Source organism: Parambassis ranga, chromosome 10 (genome assembly GCF_900634625.1).
Source record: "Parambassis ranga chromosome 10, fParRan2.1, whole genome shotgun sequence".
NCBI classification, from domain to species: domain Eukaryota; kingdom Metazoa; phylum Chordata; class Actinopteri; family Ambassidae; genus Parambassis; species Parambassis ranga.
The window spans coordinates 20,649,726-20,671,525 of NC_041031.1; the positions used below are offsets into that span (position 1 = coordinate 20,649,726).

The 21,800-nt window shown below is 44.7% G+C and overlaps 2 protein-coding genes across 2 annotated transcripts; one reads left to right on the forward strand and one right to left on the reverse strand.

Annotated features, from left to right (window-relative positions):
- Positions 1 to 762: 762 nt before the first annotated feature.
- On the reverse strand, positions 763 to 4,384 carry gm2a (ganglioside GM2 activator). The gene is made up of 4 exons (XM_028416664.1): positions 4,151 to 4,384; positions 2,974 to 3,132; positions 1,962 to 2,144; positions 763 to 1,891 (listed from the first exon to the last, which is right to left on the reverse strand). Exons 1-4 carry the CDS (start codon positions 4,241 to 4,243, stop codon positions 1,736 to 1,738), a joined length of 591 nt encoding a protein of 196 aa, XP_028272465.1. The 5' UTR covers positions 4,244 to 4,384; the 3' UTR covers positions 763 to 1,735.
- A 727-nt stretch (positions 4,385 to 5,111) lies between these two features.
- shtn3 (shootin 3) lies at positions 5,112 to 21,583 on the forward strand. The gene is made up of 17 exons (XM_028416978.1): positions 5,112 to 5,205; positions 9,435 to 9,495; positions 15,885 to 15,979; positions 16,503 to 16,674; positions 16,765 to 16,862; positions 17,155 to 17,236; positions 17,781 to 17,875; positions 18,191 to 18,337; positions 18,739 to 18,892; positions 19,168 to 19,342; positions 19,422 to 19,492; positions 19,690 to 19,787; positions 20,140 to 20,154; positions 20,352 to 20,414; positions 20,607 to 20,736; positions 21,042 to 21,324; positions 21,466 to 21,583. Exons 1-17 carry the CDS (start codon positions 5,134 to 5,136, stop codon positions 21,581 to 21,583), a joined length of 1,929 nt encoding a protein of 642 aa, XP_028272779.1. The 5' UTR covers positions 5,112 to 5,133.
- Positions 21,584 to 21,800: the final 217 nt, after the last annotated feature.

Here is a 21,800-nt window from a genome sequence, read left to right on the forward strand (position 1 = left end):
GGACAGCTCACCGGTGTACCTACTTGACTGCACGCTATGTTAGGCAATGTATCTGTAAATCTTACTTTCAGCTGCTGAAACCACCAAAGAACCACAAACGAACGCTTCCAGACTGATGTTCATCAGAAACATGTGAGTTCTGAATGTTTGTATTCAGGCTAAATCTCGGTGCGGCTGCTCCGTCACATCCTGTCAGTCATGTTGGATTTGTTTTGCTTCGTATGATTCCTTACTTTCCTCCTTTTGTTTTCTGTTTTCTCTGCTGCTTCCTGTTAACATTCACGGCTGCAGCGAGCAGAAATCTGGACTTCTGCACACAGAGATGTTTATACCGTTGTGGGGTCTGCGATGTGTGCTTTGGCACACTTTGTTTTAGTTTGAATGCAGACAGAAACAAATGAAAACATGCACAATAAACTACACTTGTGTTTTTTGTCTGGTTAATTGTTTCTAAATCTTCAGTGTAAAGATAATAACAGTCTGCAGGATCAATTTGAAACTTTCATCTAAAAAAGGAGGATGAGGAGGTGAAATGCTGCCACCTTGTGGCGGAACATGGAGACGCTTCTCTGTTCAGAATCTGGGTCAAATTATTAGACAGTTTATGATAGCAAAGATCATTCTGATCTGATGTCATAAAATAAACAAAATGAGCAAAAGTAATTTCTACTACAATGTTTTCCAACAATCTAAATATTTACATTCTTATTTTGAGGACAAATCTGTTGTGTTGAACCAAAAATGTACATTAAAAATACAAACTATATGGCAGAAAGTTTATTAAAAACTGTACAGCGTGGAATCATTCACAGTGACATTGTCAGCATATCAGGCCATCATATAAAACAAACTATTTATAACTAATTAAATCAATATTAACCCTTATCGCATGTGAACTCTGATTTCTTGCTAGAGATCTAATCAGGCACTTAGTTTAAAAACATTATGACAAAGAATAATTATCACAGGTCAAAGACCTTTTTCCCCAAAAAATAGCACAGTCACAGATGACAATATACAAAATACAATTATAAAAGCAGATCATGAGATGCTACATTTGATTCTTATCTGACTATCTTATCTGACTGTCCAGTAAGAGGAAGTTCTTTGAGCTGAATGTGAGCTTTTTTTTGTTGTTCAGACAACTCCCCCCTGAAATACACTGAAGAAAACTGGAGAACATCCAGACAGGGTTTCTTTTCTTCATAAGTATCTCATAAGTTCATAAGTATTTGGACAGTTGCATTAATTAAAATATGCAGAAACTGTCCATATACTTATGAACTTACTGTAAAAACTCAATCATGCTCAATCCAGACTTTCTGACCCTTTTATTTTATATGTTTCATCCTTTGTTGCATTTTAGCTTATTGCAGACTGTCTTTAAAATTTTTTTTTTTAAGAAAGTTTCTGATTTTTATAAGAAATACAAATTCAGTGCTGGGAACACAATGATGTAAAAATTATATTGCTTATGCAATAAAATGTGTTTTTTTTGGCACTGCAAAAACATGAAAACATGAAGTGAAGCTGCATCAGATAAAAGCTGTAATTTTAGAGAGACCTAAATGTGTATTATTTCCGTTGTTTTGTCATAAATCTTTTCTTCCAGTTTGTGCCCTTTAAAAAATGAAATGTTTTAAAACACTTTCACCGCTTTGTGCAATTTCTGCTTCCCAATTCTGATTGCTTTTATGTGCAAATAGACAAAATCTCCCAACTGTCTGTTTCTGCTTCAGGCGGAGTGAATAGACAGACTGACTTTAAGGCAGCCCAGCTCTTTGCCCTGACTGCCCAGGACCCCCTGAATGCGGTAGTTACCGTTAGTCAGCCAGTACGGCAGCTCCACGTCTGGCAGGTAGAAGTCGGACGTAGGCAGCGTGTACGAGCCCTGAGGACAGAGGGAGCTTATTCAGTCCCACCTAAATCACAGCAAAGCAGCAAAAGCGTTCCACACTCACCGCTTTGAAGGGGCAGTGGCAGGGCAGGCCGTACGTGTGCAGAGGTTCTGGACAGTCCTGGCCAGGAGGGATCAGCTGGTTCAGAATATCGCATGCGTCCTGATAGTGACAGCTGCCCACCTCCTCCAGGCAGGGGACCTTCACCCAGAAACCCGCCACCTCCTTCTCCAGGGTCACATTCACCTGAGGAGACAGGAAGTGAGGCTTCAAAATCCTACAGAGCCACCATGACAGTACAAAGGCATGAAAGTGATTGAGCTGTCAATTGTGGTTTGAATGAGTGAAGTCACATGAGGACATCGTCCTCTGATCACACTGAGATAATGTTCTCATGTAGCACAATGATCGAATGATAGCTCAGATAGGTCTGTGACACTGAACAGAGGCCAGAAAGCCTGAAAGAGGATCTTTACAGTTCTGTTTTTTTACCATCATACCCTGAGCTTGAAGTCTCGGTTTCATGGCGGTCAGACACATGACTGCAGCTTTACAGCCACAAACACACCCATAAGCCTAACTCTGCAGGAACCAGATACAAAACAAGACCTTCAGTGGAAGTCACTGCCCTAAGAGAGAGTGTGTGCATCTCTCAAAACAGGCGGTGAATCGATCGTTTGGTTTGGAAACACATGAAACTGCAGCTTCCCTCTTACAGAAGACCATGGTCTGTTTCCTTATCTAAACCTGCTGTAAAAGATAAAGTTCCTCTTCATTTGGAGCTCATAACACTGGCCAGATTTAAAAAATGCTGATACTGAGCGTGTGCTGCAAAAAAAAAAAAAAACATCATGACATTTAAGTGCAGGGAAGCAACATGAGTCTTAAAGCCGCACATGAAGCTCACATGAGGATCAGGAGCAGCTCCAGACACACCTGTTTCCACTTCACCAGACAATAACAACAACCTGCTCAGACACAGTACAACAATGATACAAAGTCCTGACCACCACCAGACTAAACTTCTGTCATCACTCCTAAAGCGTCCCGTCTCTGGGTGTTGCACAGCACTCACTGCCAGAGGAGCGGAGAGTTCCACCGACGTGGATCCAGACGCCGAGGCCTTCAGGTCTCCCGGGATGGTGATTGGATCCGGAGACAGGGTCAGCGCCTTCAGCACGGCTGGAGCATCAGGCTGTCCGCAGTTCTTCCAGTCAAAACCCATGATCTGCACAGAACACACACACACGTGTGTAAAGCTCACATCCACACCTTATTATCATCAGCCGGTCCAGACATGAAAGCTGGAATGTGGAACTCGTTCACACGTCTGCGTCAGAGCTAAACAGAAACTGTTTTAATAAATATTTGACATTTATGAATTTATTAATTATATAATTATCTTGTCACTGTTTTTCCACTAATAAAATTAGTCAGATGCAAACACACATAAATGCTAAAAAAAAGAACAATGCACAACGTCTCTAGCTTCGAACTTTCTACCATTTTTCATCTAATAATGTTCTATAAATGCACAAATGAATCCATTATTCTTTTGGCACATGCAGACATTCCTTAAAGGACTTTGAGCCTGATATCTCACTCTGGGTTCTAAAGGTACATTAGTATGTTGATCATCTAAATACCTCAGTGGTGTTGTAAGGCCGTCCAAAGATTAAAAGCTGGCTGTTGTGTTTTTTTTAGGTGTGGCTGAAAACATGCTGTCGTCTCCATTTAAGAAGGCCGTTTAATAAATTGATTGAACACATGCACATTAAAAACAGCATAAAATAAAAAGTTAGGTTACAGTTGAATTTACTCATATCCGTAGTTTAATTTACATGGTAGAGCAAAGAAGATACTTTTTAGGACGTTAAAACTCATTTTCAGCTAATGATTGTTTTGTTTAATTACTAAGATTTGATCATGTTGTTTTGTGTGTTTATTTGGGTTTGTTTCGACTTACGAGAACAAATATTCATAAAATAAACCAACACACACACACACATATATATAGATGCATGCAGTTTCCCCATTGTGGGACTAATAAAGGTTTCTTAATCTTTCTTAATCTTAATAGATGCAACATTATGAAACACACTATTAAACAAGGAAATAACTTATTTCCTTGTCTGTATCTTCTTAAACAACAGCTTCATGAACCGTTAAAACCATGACTGTGAAACCTGCTCACACTTGATGCTGTTCCCCAGTGTTCAGGATGAAGCAGCTGTATTCACTCACTCACGTACCTTCGTGACTTTTGTCGGTTTGCTGGAGCTGCAGCTCGCCTGCGCTAACACTAATGCTGCAAACACCGCCACCGTTAAACATCTGGCCGCCATGTTCACCTCGAAGAACGACGCCGGACACCGGAGGAGAAACAAACCGTTATCACGGAGCTGTTAAAATCACCGCTGTCCGGGCAGAGCAGAGCAGAGCTTCTATCTTCTTGCTGCGGATGAAATACTTCCGTGTTTACAATCCCAGCGGCCCCGCACGTCACATGATCAGCGCGTCACGAGGTCACGTGACGCCCCTTTCTTTTACTAATAATAAACAGCTCCTTATACCGTGTAAATAAAACATAATTAGTTTAAACTGATGCACATACAAGAGGCTGTTTGAGGCTTCCACACTTTTTTATTTATTTATTTATTATTTTATTTTAAAGTCCTGTAGGTGCATAAAGACGCCTGTAGATGTCGCTGTGGAGCTGCGCATACACCATTTCTGAGTTATGTTCAACAGTGCACATAAAAAATATAAAATCAAATGTCTAAACTGACCTGTTCCCCTGCAACTCCGCTTGAACTTGAATGCAACGCTGATAACTCTGACTCTGACCCCCGGTACTTGAACGCACCTGTGCATGATAACATTTGACTTATTATAGATGCAAAAGAAGCTCCACACACATGCGCACATGGTTTCGGGAAAGAGAGGAAGGCAAGGAAGAAGAGGAGGAGGGAGGATGGGTGTAGGGGAGCCAGATGATGCTGTCAGTGAAAGGAGGAGGAGGAAGAGGAGGAGGAAGAGGAGGAGGATCCTGACCGCCGCCAGCAGCAGCAGCAGCAGCGCACCGAGCTGCGCTCCATCCCATGTGTTAGGCAGCAGAAAAAAATGGGCTCGGATTCAGACATGTGCTGCTAGAAAATCAGCAGAGTGCGCTTTGATTTTAATTTAAATTACATTTTCAGGCAGGAGGGGATTTTTCTTTTTTTCCAGAAAAAAAATGCTTCCTTGCTCTTCATCCGCGCAGATGGAGGGATGCGAGGAGAAGGGGGACGCACACATGCAAACAGAGGTAAAGCGATGAGAAAAGATCAAACAAAGCATGTTCTCTTACGGAAAATCGGTTCTTTCTGCACGCGGGTCGTGCAAATGTGTGTAAAATCTGCATCAGTGCCTTTTCTCTGCTTCAGACGGGACATTGCACCGGCTCATTCCAGCCGCTGTAAATTCGCCGGCCGGCTTCTCCTGGAGGTTATTGTAGACATGAAAGAGCGGACCCCTCCCTAAATCTGTCTCCTCTCGCCATTTAAGCAGAGCACAAAATACATGTCGAATGTGTTATATTTACATCTTTCTGATGGTTCTCTGGTGAATGTGCAGCATTTATAAAGGACTCAGATCTGATTTTGTTATAGAGAAATGCAGTGAGTGTTGGAGGCTGTCAGCCTTAGTCTGGACTGGCTGCTGGGAGGAAAAGCCTCGCCTCAGTTTGGGCTGATATTCAGCAGGGACGGTGTCTCTGCTACACCTCCGTCCCAGGAGGACTTCAGTCTGCTGAGACATCACCCTGGAATAGTGCCTCCCTTAAAGGATGTGCTGCCCCACCCAGTGACCTCCAAAAGCAAATTTAGGCCCTGAGCCACTTATTTACTGGGAATGGTACCTCCACCCACAGAAGTGAGTCAGTGCCTTGCTCCAACCGCTCTCTGGAGGTAAACCAGCAGGCTTATGTGACCACAGTCTCTTTGACACCTTCCTCACTGTGGACATGATGCCATCAGCTGATTACTCTCTATGTAAAACAGCACAGACAGGCTAGCAGGTTAACTTAGCCTCATATAGAATCTTACTTTACTGTAGGGAGAAATAACCTCATCGCACAGTTCGAGGTTCATGTGGCCGTTCCATGGTCTTTATCCAGTAAATAGAGCTCAGCTGGTCACACATGGCAGCCGGCCAACAGGCTCACTTGTCCTCACATGATTAAAGATCTCCCTTTAATTTATTGGTCACAAGGTCCCACACCTGAGCCTGTTCATTTTAGCTGATGCCAGTGGTTTTAATGATGGTCTCTTCTGTGTACAAAAGAACTCATTTCAAGGTTTATCACTGTAGATGCGTTTCACTGACATTTTAAAAACCAAAGGTCTTTTTATTGGCTATTTAAGGTGACATCAGGCTAATGCTACAGCCTCCCAGGGCTGGAGGCGGAGCTTTTTTATCCATCCAGCTGCTGTCAGTGATGCTAACCGAGCAAAAAACATACTTGTTTGTTCCTTTGTACTTGAGCCTGTCACATTACAGATGGAAATAGAAAGGACAGTCATGCTGATGGCATCTCAGAGTTTGTAAAGCATTCAATACTTCTATAGGATTCATTGTGGGTGACAGTGGGCATGGCACCGTCCACCCCGGCAGCCTCAGTGCCTTGTTGTGTTCTGGTGAACCCGCTGGCCCTGCTGTGGTGCTCAGGGAAATCTGAGCTGACAGTGTGTGAGACTGCAGGTATAGAGCTGGATAAAAGTGGGCCAAGTGCTTCCTGCTGCTTGGAGGAGAGCGAGCGGGATGCAGAGCGGCCTTTTTATCTGACGCATTTCCGCCTGTTCAGACGTTTCTGTCATAACAGTTTTGACACATCTGTAGATCTGATCAGACTCCATTCATCTATTTGGCAGAAATATCTAGGATCTGATAGGGAAGGACGGCTCAGCAGCATCTCAAAGGATGCAGCACAGTAAAACTGAGACTATAATAAAGTACGCAAATAACAAACTCTCCCACTAAACATATCCTCTGTCTTGTCAACTCATGCAAGCAGTTAAAATCCATATGATCAGGTGCAATCAAGGTAACAAAAACGCTCTGACCTGCTGCTTTTATCATTATCTGTGTCTTAAAAATGTCCTCAGCCGGATGGGTTCTTTCAAATCAGGTGCTTTAGAGGCCAGACGTAACTCATTCCTTTGACTCCAAACAGTCCCTCAGTGGGATTCGATGCTGCAGAAATTTAGCCAAGAACAGCTTTGAGGAAAATCCAGTGTATTCAAATAGATATATGATAATACCAGCTGAACAAAGTGCCACAGAGAGCGAAGCTAATGCATCTAAAGGTGGTCCACCCCCTGCATGTTTAATGCAGCTGCTGCTTCGGTGGTCGGTTTTGTCTGATGACCACCTGAACACAAAGACCCCGTTCACACTGGGGAAATCAATCCAGCTAGAGCGGGATTTGGGCCGTATCTGAGTGCGAACACTGCGAATCTGGCTATATCCAGCTTGATTTCAGTCCACCTCATGGAGGTGGATCTAGCCGGATTGGCTCAAATGTGGCTCAGGTCTGAATGCAAATGCAGATAGCGAATCCGGTTAGCGATGTGCTACTTCCGGTTCACAGGGAGCGACACGGGACAAAAAAAACGCACGACGCATGCGCGCACGCGGTCCTACCGCGGCCTGAGCGGACTCTGTATATTACGAGGGGCCACCTAGTGTTTTGGAGGACCGCAAACAAGCCGGATTAAGCTGGATTGAGTCCGGACACACTTGTGTGATAGCCAGATTTAAAATAGGTCTGAACGTATCCAGTTTAAAGACTATCCAGATAATCCTACTTTAGCTGGAAGGACTTTCTCCAGTGTGAATGGGGCCAAAGACAGAGTGAATGAACCATTAAGGCCCCGTTCACACTGGGGAAAATAATGTGGCTTAAGCAGGATTTGGCCGCATCCAGATCAATCCAGATGTGTTTTTTTCCGAGTGTGAACACCTCCAATCCGGCTGAATCCAGTTTGATTTCAAGCCGGCTAGATCCACCCTCGAGAGGTGGATCTAGCAGGATTGGCTCAAATGTGGCTCAGGTGTGAGCGCAAATGTGGCTAGGGAATCCGGCTAGCCACATTATTAGCCATATTACGAGGCGCCACCTAGTGGTTTGGAGAACAGCAAACACGCTGGATGAAGCCGGATTGAGTGCGGACACAACTGTGTGCTAGCCAGATTTGAAAATAGGTCTGAACGCATCCAGCTTAAAGGCTGTCTGGGCTCAATCCTACTCTAGCTGGAATGACTTTCTCCAGTGTGAACGGGGCCTAAATAGCTGATAGGCCTGAGGACACTGATGGACACATTGTCTTCTATTTCTCAGACCGAGTCAGTTTGTGAGTCTTAAACATAAAACAACACACTGCTCTGATGTAGGTTACCTAGCCTGTGTCCCTCATGTCTTTTGGTTACATGTACTCCAGAAAACGAGTCGGTCACTGAATGCTGTGTGGATGGACTGACGAGTCTCCGTCCTCCGGAGATCGTCTGAACCCAGACAAACAGTTTCCTTTGTTGTTTTTTCTACACAGGAGGTCACTGAATGCTTTATGAGTTCCAATTACCATTTTAAATGAAGCATGTGCAGAGCACAGCAGCACTGCAGGAACCGCTTTATTGACTGCGGTCACTCAGGAAGCCGCTGGACGTCTGTCCTGCACAGAAACGAGGCAGTAACTGAATCGGAGGCGAATAAATGATGTGGAGAGCAAAAAGCGCTTCTGAGGGGGAGCTGCTGTTCTTGCAAGATCGGTGCTGTTTGATCCAGATGTGATCTTCTCACCAAGAAGGACTTTAAACACTCAACCTTGAGTATCATCAAACACACACCTCTGTGACACCTGCAGCTACAAGTTCCTTCCTTCAAACACCCAAACATGTCTTCTCCACAGCAGCCTAAATATAGCTGCAGAAGAGACGCTTACCTCAGACCCTGTGGATGTGAAAATGAACTGCTATGTGCTTTTAGAGCTGGAGCAGAGTGCGTCAGTCTGTAATCAGAGGCGGTGGGCTGTCTGTGTTATTAGGAAGGCTGCAGCAGTAGGAGAAGATGCAGCAGGAGGACAAAATGAATGTTTGTTTGGAGTCTTGAGATCAGCTTGGACTGCTCCTTTGTCCATGCTGTCCTCATTGGTTTTTATGCAGACTGTCTTAATACTGGAGTATTTGGGTACTTTACCCATGACTACCATGTTACTCAGGTGACATACAGCAGCGTGCATCCACTGCAGAACTGATCATGGGTTACACATCCAGGATGGAGCTCCTGTCTCCTGCTACAGTTCAAACTACTTCTAATGATTCAAAGTTAAGTTGTGTTGTCCTGAGGTGAAGGTGTCTTTGTAAATTGCACTCAGTGTTTAAGGTAAAGTGTGTATGATTGGCTCATTGTGTCGGAGTAACTGTACTCCACTGGTATCAGTGACCTGTGTGTTCAGTCTGTTGTGAAACAGGAGCTAACCCTGCTCTCTGCTCCTGCAGTGCAACAGACTGACGGAGGAGAGGGACGAGGCCGAGAGACAGCTCAAACACATAAAGAGAGGTGAGTCCTACACACACACACACACACACACATGCATGCATTCACACACATTCATATAGCTACCAGCCTTCATCAAGTCTACACAGCTGAAGTTGGACCACTGTGACATTCGGTGCTTGCAGCCTTTCCCCCCCGTGAGGTTGATAATCAATGCATTGCAATAAAATTTATATGAGCTGCCTGGAACGACTATTTAGCTAATAGCACAATCGCTAACTCAATTAGCAAAATGGATGTTCCTGGAAGATGATTTCTGTGTTAAGTGGAAAACAAACGTTTGAAATAGTGCATCTAACAGGTGGCTGTTTTTACGAATCTGCTTTTTGTGCCATAAGTAAATTAACCAACTCTTTGACATCATTTTTTTTACATCTACAACCTGCCGCTGCAGTAAACAATACAAAGTTTATTCTTTGAATTTCACCCCTCATCACGCTTCAGTCCAGAGATCATGTAACGGACTGACACGCCATCTCTCCTATACAACCAGACACCTCCGCTTCCTCCGCTTAACCCTTTCTTTTTACACCTCTCCTCCTCACCTCTGTGGGCATGACATCACCAACACCTTGTGCTCTGAATGGGTGTGTGTGTTAAGAGGAGCAAGAGGAGGGAGGGGGGGAGGGCATCCCCATTTCCGTGGCAACCATCAGGTCAGTTTGCCAGCGGTAGTGTTTTAGGGGTAGTTTAACCTCTGACTCCACTCAGTGAGGAGCTGAAACCGTCAGCGGCAGCCATGACTATTCTAAGAGGTATTTGTACCTATTTTATGTTCCTGTTTATCAATAACTATCAGATATTGAAGGTATGTAGCTGCTGGATGTAGACGTGCATGCATGGATTAGTGTTTAACGGGTCTTTCTGTGCATTACAGCTTCATGAATTTAAAATAACTGCTTGAATGTATGTTTATTGTCTCATTTTTGTGTTGAACAGTGTATTTAGTTCAATAGTGTAACAGTACAGAGAGCACAGAAGGAGGCTTTGCTTCAGGTATTGTGCGCATTTTATGTATATTTTCCCCTTCTTGGTAGCACTTGTGTCACAGAGGCGTCCATCAGAACGGACACCTGTGTGAGTTTTTATTGTTCAGAAGGTAACAGGAGAAGCAGGCAGGCTCCATCTGGAGCTTCACCTCGGTGTCATGTTCCAGCTACTTTTATACAAATGATCCTCAACTCATTTATTCCTGCTCTGAAACAACAACCACCGCTGCAGTTACAGCATTTCCTCGACATTCTAATGTGTTTTATATTTACAAGTTGTTTAAACTAGTGATTGATTTTAGGTTTATATACAGTTGATTTAATGTTTATTATGCAGAAAGCCCTCAGGCATGACCATACTGATTCATCACAGAGGTGATGACGGTTATTTTATTGTTTAAAATATCTCAAAATGTCTAAAGCAATAGAACCTCACCTAATTGTTTTCTCCAATTAAAGACTCACACCTGAGCACAGATGATTCCTCTGTAGGATAAACTGTAACGACCTCTATGAGTGATGACACATGCGTGTACACACATTAGTCAGCTATACCTCTCACAGGTTTGAAAGCTATAGCAGGCAGCATTGAGCGCTGGGAGCTGCAGCGGAGCTGAGTTCTTCAGTCGGTGGAAGTTCGGTGTCAGCAGCAGCGCTGGCCCTAAAATCCTCTGCAGAGTCAGCAGAGGAGCTGAACTGCCTTTCCATGCCGGCCGGCTCCTGTCTCCTCACACACTGAGTCTCTCATTCACTCACTCACTCATTTATTCATTCACTGCCTTCCCCCCAGAGGGGACAGCAGTCGCTCTTGTCATGTTATTCCCATGAATTATTAAAGCCTCCTGACATGAATTATTCAGTAGCAGAAAATAGGGGAAGGGAGGGGAGGGGTTACCGCTCCTGCCTGACTCCTCATCCATTGTGGACCCTCAAAGGACCTTTCTACCTGCTGCATCACATTTGATGGTCATACTTTAATGACTGTAATGAGGGAGACTCGACTCGCCGGCAGGTTCCTTGATTTCAGCCTCATTTGAATCTGAAAGGTCAAACTGAGCGAGTTCAGCTCAAATCGACTGACTATAAAACAGTGAAAACATGACCTGACCTCAGATCATGGAGGACTACGATCACACTGACAGTGAATTTAGCAGCACTGTGAACCCTGACCCATAGGGGGCGCTGTTAAGATAGTCCAGGATGAATGCTGGTCCTGTTTGGTACAAAAAAAGTGAACTTGATGAGGATGAAACAATAATTCATTATGTTTTAAATACAAGGGTTGGATCCACCCTCTGGTGGACACTTGTGGAACTGCAGTTTTTGACAGTTCACACATTGGTTTTGTCAGTTCTGGGTGTTGCTGTCTGTTTATACTTAACGTTTGAACACAGACTGATGAAGCAGAGAGTTGGTGGTGCTGACAGTGTCTTTGCCTTTAGCAGAATAAGTTTAGCACACACAGAGGAACTTTTGTTGTTCTTGAACGTTCCTCTGTGTGAAAGTAGAACGTTTCCTTTGGCCCTCAGCTACGGCCGCACGCTCCAGATCCTTTCAGTTGGTGCGAAGCAGACGTAGCTGATCTACTATTTATTCTTAGGTCGGAGCAGCAGGAGAAGTTGCTGACAGACAAACTCAGAGTTCCATTTTAACTGAAGACAAAAATGTTTTAAATCAAAATGTTTCATTGATGACACAGAAAGAAACACTCGACTGTACATCATGTAGTGCGGCCTGCAGTGCTGTTACACAGCCCAGTTATTTAGTCCACTTACCTTTAATAAAAGCCTGTGGCTGCACTTTCCCTGCGTTCAAGTGCTGTTAGGAATACTGTAATTACACACTGAGTGCACAAGAGGAACCAACAATAAGCTGGTGAGCAGGAAGCTGTAATTTTCCCTGACAGCTGTAATTCTGACATGATGCGAGACATGAGCTTGTCAACGACGAAATATGATGACGTGTGATTTTTGTTGTTATTTATTGTGCTATTAATTTAACCCTGTGAATATTTGCCTATTTTACACACACTTGCTAATTATGCTAAGCTAACTTTGGCATATTTTTTCCATTTATTTAAGAAGATGTGTTGATAATGAAAATAGCTGTTGACTGCAGCCTTACAGTGAGTTTGTGGCAGCTTCATCTGACCTGGTCTAATGAAGGAACTCTGTTGATACAGACTCCGTCTACACTGTGATATTCTGTCTAATAATCCAGAGGACAACACCTGCTAAGTGTTCATACAGTGCGGCAGCAGGAAAATATGTTGTGAAGCTCCTCTTTCAACCAGAAAACCTCAAATGCTCAACAAGCCGTATTTACTCTGCACGGGAAGCTTTGGAAGGTTTTAGTCGTCCCATTGTTCACAGCTTAGCTCGGGGTTAGTGTTACAGCTTAAACGCCACTCACATTAGTTTTTGTGTGTAAATCCTAGAAGAAAGTGACTTCCTGTCACAGATGGTTCGCAGAGTTCACCAAAATTTCCAGCAGCTATCAGCTCACTCCACTTGTATTATAATTCCCCATCCGGCTTTTTAACCCCTCTGCGGAGGGATTTTAACCATCGCTCCCGGGTGAATGTGCTAACCGTTGACTAATCCCCCCAAATCATCTGTTATTATTACCATGCATCGTCACTAAAGAGGCTTTCAGCAGCTGGAAAAACAAAAGCTTTAAGCTGGCTGGATCGTTACAAGTTTTAGACTCACTCATGAGGACTTTACTGACCCAGAGGCAGAGGACAGGACCGACTCAGAGAGACGCCACCGCCGAATCAGTTTAAGCCTCTCAGTTGCTGTGAGAACATTTTCTGCTTTCCACTTCAGTCTCCTTTGACATTCATGCAACTGAATCATTCTTGAAATGTAATTGTTAATCAAACCGAGCAAGCGATCTGAATCCATCACCTGGAGCCCAACGTTCATTTAATGTCTGAGGAAGAAAAAAATACTGGTAGTTATAGTTCTGATTCGTAAATTTTATATATATATATAAATATTCAACAACAGAATAACCACTCAATAAATATGTCACAGAGCTAATTGTTAGCATGCTAATATGCATGTGGTTTACCATGTTAGCCTCTTCCCGTGCTAATGTTAGCTTTGACTAAAAGTTGCTCTCTGGAATGCTGCCATGATGCCACGATGCCCACGTACATATAAATTGATGATGCAGACATCATTAGTCTGTGTCTCTTCTCCTGTGATGCCACCAGCTGTCTGTAGTTAAACAGACTCAAATAAAAACAACCCTATAAATAGTGTGACCTGCTCTCCACCGCCTGCCGCGTACAGCGTCTGACCCACAGAGCTGCAGCTGAACTGCGGTGCAGCTGAACTGCGGTGCAGCCGAGCGCAGGTCGATCTGCCGTGGCGTGTGGAGAGGAAGCGACTGAAAGGCCTAAGAGAGAGAGAGCTGAGAGAAGGAATTACATCCCGAAATGTCTATCCAGAAGCATCAAATGCTGACGAAGGGATTAAAAATAGATCCAGAAGCCTTCCCCATCCTCCTCCTCCTCCTCCATATCATCCTCACTGCTGCTGCTTCCCCAAGCAAACACCACCTAAGCCATTTCAATGTCTGAAGCAACCTTAACAAAGGGGCCCGTTATTCCAGGCCATTGAAAGGATGGGTGTGTACATATCTTGCGCCCTCTTGTGGTCATAAGAATGTAGTAGTGCTATAGGGTGGGACATGTTACTATGGTAGCCAAGAAAATGTTGAAGCGGAAGAAAGAACTTTACCTCATAACATGGGTTCAATATTGTAAAGGGTGGCAGTCTGGTGCACCGAGAGCTCCAGTCTCTGTCTTGTCTCCTCAGGGAGCACTTTGTAGTTGTTCCTCTAAGTGGACTAGTTCCCCCTTTAAAGAGCGGGACATCACATGACCACAGTTCTACCCCCCCCCCCCCCCCCCAGACAGAGACACACATCCATTCACCCGGTCTCATTTTAAAAGCTTCTCTCCATTGAAACCAGTTGTGCTCATGCTGTGTGTGTGTGTGTGTGTGTGTTGGTGTGTGTGTGTGCTGGTTCAGAGTGCAGACAGAAGCTTCAGGCATGTTGCCCGTAAACTTCACCTGACTCACATGTGAGGTTGGAATCAGGGTGAAGTGGCTCAGAGCGCCTGAAGGCCACACTGACACAGATACATGTTCGTGGACGCACTCACAGTCTGTGGAACTGAAGGATGACACGGTGATGTGCTGAATGTTGACATTGAGATTATTCACTATCCTGTGTATCACTGCTCAGTTTAGTTTTTAATCCTCTAACACTGATATAATCTAGTCATGTGGTTGATGTAGTCTAGTGTTGTATTACCATCATCCATTGGCCTAATCTGGTATGGTTACTAACATAATCTGGTTTCATGGTTTCTATATTTTGGTCTCATGGTAATCTGAGCCCTTGAAAGACATAATCTGGTCTCATGATTGATGGCCTGTCCTCCTCAGATCTAGTCATTAAACACTTAACACATTTACACTGATGGAATCTGGTCTCCAGGCTGATAAAATCAAATAATGGAATTGGCATAATCAAATTGTGTATTCGACATAATCTGGTCATTGATGTATTGTAGTTATGTAATCTAGTGTCTTGGTTAGGAATATCTTGTCATGGCTGACCTAATCAAGTGTGGCTGCTGACATAATCTGGTCTCATGTTTGATTGCACTTCATTTCATACAAGTGTTTAATACATGATTAGACTGCATTTGTTTTGCAAGTAGATATAAAAAATGTCACTGGCAGTAGCCTCTCCTGCTCTGTTCTCTAAATCTGAGCACTGTAATCAGATTTGGGTCGGGTTATCGACCAGGAAGGAGCGTGTTAGTGAGCAGGGATGTTAGCTTCCTGCTGGCTGTAATATAATCCAGCCTGAGCTGCTGAAAGAGTCCAAGACTCCCTGACTGAGTCACCGCAGCGACACTGAAAATGTGAATGAAGACAATTTAATGCCTACATCTATGCAGGTAGATTAAAAACACATTCCTGGGATTAAATGTTGTACTAATTACACAGTAAAAGGCAGTAGCAGGCTGAATATGAGAGGAAATGAGATGAGAGGATCCTTGACTCGAGCCACTTCACATCCAGTTCTCCAAATTCTCCAAATCTGGGTCATTTTAAAATAACTGAAGAGTAGCTGAGTCCTGGTGACACATTTGACAGCTGCGATCGTCTATGAGCCACAGGCTGAAATACACAGATCATAATCCAGAGTGTGTGTGTGTGTGTGTGTGTGTTTCCAGCAGAAATCAATCAGTGTTTATCTCTTTGTTTGTTTATTTGATGCATCAGCCCCAAACCCTCTGTACAATGAATAATCCCTGCTGCTGTCCGTGTGTGTCTGTGTGTGTGTGTGTGTCTGTGTGTGTGTGTCCTCCCTCAGTGTCTCAGATGGTGATTGAGGAGGTGAGTGTTCTGCAGACTCAGCTGGAGATCGAGAAGTCGTGTCGGGAGAATGCAGAGGCCCTGGCTACAAAGGTCTCACACACGCACACACACACACACACACTGATCAATGCTATAAGATTAGCATTATCAGGGTCCAGCTGGCATTAATAGGAGGACAGATGAGTCAGGATGTCTCTGCAAAGAAACCATTTGACTACATTATCTCTGTGGCTGGAACAGTTACACCTTTAATCAACTCATGTTTACTCACAACAGCTACACAACGTACATTTTAATTTAAGGTCAATAAAAGCACTGTAAAGACAATTACTTACTGGTAAAAGTGTGCTGGAAATGCTCAAAACTAACTGTAAATTGTGTTTAACAATTTAAAAAAAGACAAAACACACAGATTAATTTGAATATTTAATTTAACTAAAGACAAAACATGAATATGGGCTTTACTGAAATTAAAATCTGTAGTTTCAAGAGACCAGATTCTTAGATTACCATCAAAATCCTGAGATTGAAGTCCCTCAGTTAATCTGATAATCAATCAAAGTGTAGTAGAAACATTTCAGTAAAATAATTCAGTGTAACATTTGACCTCCAGCTGAACTGTGAGAACAGGAAGTTGAAGTATCTGAGCCTGTCATCTCGGCCGTGTTTGGACGAGCTGCTTCCCAGCATCTCTGACTGCATCGCGCTGGAGGCCGACGTGGACGCCGCCGATGCCTCGGACAGCAGCCCCGACAACTTCACACAGTACCAGCAGCAGGTTAAAGGTAAAAACCGCTTAGACTGGTGCTCGCTGAGCGATGGCAGCAGCCGGGTGGTTGTTAATGTCAACATCCAAATGTTCTTTGTTTCGTCAGAGCTGAGGGAGACGGTGAACAGCCTGTTGGAGGAGAAGAAGAACTTTGTCTGTCAGATTCATGAACAGCAGCGACAGATAGAAGAGCTGACGGCACAGGTGAGGACACACCTGCTTCCTGTTTTTAAGTCCAAGACTGTGTCTTTCTTCTGGGACAGTATCCTCTGAAGGATGTGTTATAAAAATGAGGTGGTCTGGCCTTAGAGGGCCTGCTGGTCCTGTTGCCTAGCAACAACAACATCTGTAGTTTAGAGATCCAGGCTCTGCATCTATCAAGGAAACGAAGGCCATAGTTGAAGCAGCCTCTGCAACAGCAGGACCTTGATGTGCTGCGGTGATAAAATCAGAAACGTCTTCTTTTCTTCTAACATTTTCTTTTTCCTGTTCACAGTCAGAGAAAGATCAGGCGGGGATGAAACAACTTCAGGAAACTGTCGAGCAGCAAAGCAAAACCATCAAGAGATTCAACAGAGGTGAGTCACTCTCACTCTGAGTATTGATCGGATTGATCAGTGTTTCCTGAGACACTTTCTTTGTGATATTGTTTGAGCCTAATCCCATAACATCTGGAGAAAGTCCATCACTCTGAAGTGACCCACACATTAATCTCATCACGGCTTTATGATGCAAACTGGCTACAACTTACTCTGACTTTCTTACCCTTCATCCCTCATAAAGGATGAAGACCACACCCTTTATTCAGTACCTCATTTGCATACGGCCCTTCTCACCTGTTGTCCATCTTTATAAATGTTGTGATTGCTCTGGGTCGACCCTCTCTGTCTCTCACTCTCACTCTCTGTTTGTCACAGCTGAAGTGAAAGTTAGATTGACGATGCTTTGAATTAGCTGCTAACATTGCAGCTATATAAAGTAAGCAAGAGATTAAAATAATAAAAGAAGCAAGCATCTGTAACACTGACGCCAATGTGCATAGGGACCAGTAACTTTCAGTCTTTGACTGAGGGCTGGTGATCGTACGTTCTCCTGTGACATACTGGCGTTTTCTGTCTGTAGTTTCCATGATGGCGACTGTGGAGTACGAGGGGATGAAGGAGCAGCTGGACCTGGAGCAGACCCTGAGAGTCAAAGCTGAGACGTATGCTCACGAGGTAAAAACATATCACACATGAACTCTTCTGTCTCTCTTCATAATCTATTTCCCATCAAACAACATGATAACTCGTGGTTTATGGCTCCTCTCTGTGAATTCAGAGCTGATTTTAGCCTGCCTGATAGGCGCTGACCTGCATTTCTGTGCTGGTAATTGATGTGTGTGTTAATAACCTTGCAGCTGATTAATGAAATGTTGTTTACTGACCTGAAAAGTGGAAAGCCTGCAGGAAGCGAACAGAGTCACTGCTCATGGTGGACAAATGATGCTCTGTTAAAGATGTGTGTGTGTGTTGCCCCTCGTCTTCCTGCAGATGCTGGTAAAGCAGAAGGAGGCCAACAGACAGAGCATGCTGCTGCTGCAGAATGCTGAGCCCAGCGTTCAGCTGCTGAAGGCTCTGGAGGACGTCGCTGCTGTCACCAAAACCCTGGAGGAGGAGCGTCTGCAGCATCAGCAGAAGGTAAAAGCCCCCAAAAAAGCTCTTCCTGTTCAGCAGCTGAGACGCAGCTATATTTATGCCAGTGCATCCATACTGGCTACACCTAGGGGGCGCTATGAGACACACTCCTAAAAAACTGTCTGCTTTGATTAATCAGGCCCAGTGTCCTGAGACAGACACACTTGCAGAGAGGCTTGTGTTCCCAAATTCACCTAAAGGGCACTCCTACAATATTGATTACACACCAGAACTGACCTCAGCCTCACACAGGTTGAGGGTCACGTGACCCCCAACACTAAAACAACAGATCCAGATCCTTAAAAAACAACATCAGTCTGATAATTGACCTCCTTTAATTGTGTGTGCAGCAATGATGTGACTCACACCAGTCATCCTGTGTGTGTGTGTGTGTGTGTGTGTAGGTGCAGAGCCTGGAGGCCCAGCTGGAGCAGGCCTGTATGAAGCAGCAGCTGGAGACCCTGCAGAGGCAGCTGGAACTGCTGGAGGTGGAGAAGAAGGAGGTGGAAGCACGACTGGAGCAGGCCGAGAAGAAGAACCAGGAGCTGGAGAACAGAGGTACTCATACACACATATGTGTACATATAGAGGAAGAGTGTGGACACAACAGGGGGGGGAAGCAAGAGGGGGGTCCTCAGGTGGTCCTGGGCAGACACAACACAACATCTACTACTGGCTCATGTGGAACACACCAACTGACTTCAGCCAATAAAAACACAAATCCAGCTTCTGTGTGCTGCACGGTGTCCAAGGACTGATCCACCATATGATGAACAGCAGTGATACTGTAGCAGCGTTAACTCTTTCCGTTGTTTTCCCTCCTCTCTCTTTAGTCTCTGAGCTGCAGGAGACCCAGAAAAATATCACCATGACGACCGCTACAACCCCCCCTCCCCCTGAGCCTGGGGTCGCCCCGCCTCCCGCCCCTATCCCACAGCCACCTCCCCCTCCTCCACCACCTCCTCCCCCTCCTCCTCCCCCTCCCCCTTCCAGATGCAATCCCCTCAGGTGAGGATGATGGACACATGTTTAAATGCCGATGATCAGCTGATCACATCCTGATTGATTGACGTGTTTTCTGTCTCAGCTCTCTGATCGCCATCATGAGGAAGTCCTCCAAAGGCTCCAAAGCCTCAGTGAAGGCAGAGCAGCCTCCAGGTGGGTTCACTGCAACGTTTTGTATTTGTAAGTTCTCATATGGAGGATGATAGTAGTATGTGCTATGTGTCCAAAGCTTTCCTTAATTTATTCATAATTTTTGGAGATCATGTGTCCACATACTTTTGCCACTTCAGTATTCTGCTGTCACAGAACTGTTCTTACACCTCACGCCGTGTCTCTTCCTCTCTATCCAGCTTCCGAAGATGATGTTAAGGTGAAGGCAGTGAATGAGATGATGGAGCGGATCAAACATGGCGTCGTCCTGCGGCCTGTCAAGAGTCAGGACAGCAAGGTGAGGACAGACTACGAGGTTTCATTGTTCATTATCATTTTTTGTATGATTATTTTGTGGTTGTTTTTGCCTTTGGGGCCATTTTATTTCTTTTTGTTGTTTTGTATCATCACCCTTTAAATTAAACCTTAAAGGGTGGTATTGTTGCCATCAAATGTCAAAGAGGTCAAAGGTCAGAGGTCTTAGAAGGATCAGAAAAATCAATCCGTACCTTCAAACAGAATTAAAACAGCAGAAACCATATCCTGCCTGACTCTTCCTCCTGCTGTGAGGATGAGGATGTGCCTGATTTCTCTCTCTTTCTCTTCTCTCTCTCTCTCTCTCTCCACGTCTCTCCTTTGTGCTGCCACAGAGAATAGCAATAAAAGTGAGTATATTGACATTTGCATCAATCTTGTGATGTCATCATGGCTCTCTGTGGACTCCCCCTCTGACCCCGCACCCACACACACTGCAGACCCCATCCATCTTTAATCACTTAAACACTAACTCCATGGGTCAGCTGTGTTATTGTTCCTTTCATAAAGGTTGTGTTATAATAATTGTCTTATTTTTTTTTAACAGCAGCCTCCAGCTGCTGAGGAGAAACAACAGGAGACCGCCATGGAGGAACTGAAAGGCATCCTGGTAATCAGCTTTTATTCAGTGTTTTATCATCTACCTGAAGCCTTACAAATCTTTCATAGTGGTTCTACAGTATCTTCATCACCCCCTGGTGGTGAAAGTGTTGCCATGCAAGGCAGCTGGATTCATAGATTCCCATAAATCCACCATAAATCCCAATTTGAGTTTTGCAGTGACGCCTGGTTTCTCCTCCAGGAGACGGTGAAGAGGAGCCCCAGCCGAGGCTCCCAGGAGTCGGGGCCATCTCCGCCAGGAAAGAAGGACAGCGAGCTGGAAGTCATCCTGAGACGCCGGCGCAACAAGGCGGGAGAGGCGGGCTCAGGAGGTGAATACACATTTTAATTTAATTCTTTATATGTATATGCGGAGCTCAAAGTGAAGCAGAGTGAATCAATCCATGTTTGTCCTGCATCAAAGGGAGCATCTGAGGTGACGCTGGTAATTATCATCGATTTTCACAGCACATGCTGTTGACGCTGCAGGGGTCAGAGGCTGAAATGAGCTCAGGCTTCAAGGTTGAACCGCTCTGAGCGGCTGTGTGTGCTGGTCAGGAAGGGGGCGCTCTTCAGCTGCTTTTCAGTAACTCTGGCTTTGTTAACCTCAGTCTGGATTTCTCTGTTCGACCTCCAGATGAACGCGAGGGCCAGATGAGCCACGTCTCGTCGTCTGACAGCCTGAACGGGAGGCGTACCAGCACCGATTCAGGGAAAGATCCAGAGGGTCCCGCTGGGCTGACCGTCCCCTCTGAACTGGCAGGGCCCAGGGTCAGCCAGGAGCGACGGGGTTCTGGTCCGGGGCCCATTGTGGCCAGGAGGAAGAGCTCAGACGTGGGAAAGCAGAGGCGGTCCTGTAGCTCGCTGTCTGAGAAAGAAGCTGCTCCGGAGTCTCCAGTCAGCAACGGCTGCATCGACAGGTGGAGCATCTTCCAGCTTTTAATTCGATTAAAGGGATAGTTCACCACAAAATCAAATGTTTTTATCTTGTGTTTGATGTTTTTGACAAAGGTTAGTTTTAGTGTTCAAACGTGTCGTTCTCTCTCTGACTCCTTCCTCAGCGTTGGCGATGACGAACCAATCAAGTCAAATGGAGTCAACCACGCAGAACCCAGCGAGCACGCACACGCCGCCATCTCTGCCGACCCGTTCAACGGCAGCGCTGATGCTGAGTGCTGAGACAGACTCTGAGGATCCCAGGTTCTGTTTCTGACACAAGATCAGAGGATTTACAACATTTTGGGTTCAGTACCAGAGCAGAGATGTTGTTGTACCTTTTCGTATGTAATCTTCTCAGATCCACACTAACAGACTAACAGTAGGCCTACAGTGGAAACAGTGACAGTTTATTTATTGGACTAAAACTGAATAACGTGACGTTACCGACATGTTCAGC

Coding starts and splice junctions, on each gene's coding strand:
- gm2a (XM_028416664.1), bottom strand. CDS start 4,243: ATGGCGGCCAGATGTTTAACGGTGGCGGTGTTTGCAGCATTAGTGTTA. Junction 3,133..4,150: donor AACCGACAAAAGTCACGAAG/GTACGTGAGTGA, acceptor TGTGTGTGTTCT/GTGCAGATCATGGGTTTTGA. Junction 1,892..1,961: donor GCCACTGCCCCTTCAAAGCG/GTGAGTGTGGAA, acceptor CTCTGTCCTCAG/GGCTCGTACACGCTGCCTAC.
- shtn3 (XM_028416978.1), top strand. CDS start 5,134: ATGCTTCCTTGCTCTTCATCCGCGCAGATGGAGGGATGCGAGGAGAAG. Junction 18,338..18,738: donor GTCTGCAGCATCAGCAGAAG/GTAAAAGCCCCC, acceptor GTGTGTGTGTAG/GTGCAGAGCCTGGAGGCCCA. Junction 19,493..19,689: donor GAAGGCAGAGCAGCCTCCAG/GTGGGTTCACTG, acceptor CTCTCTATCCAG/CTTCCGAAGATGATGTTAAG.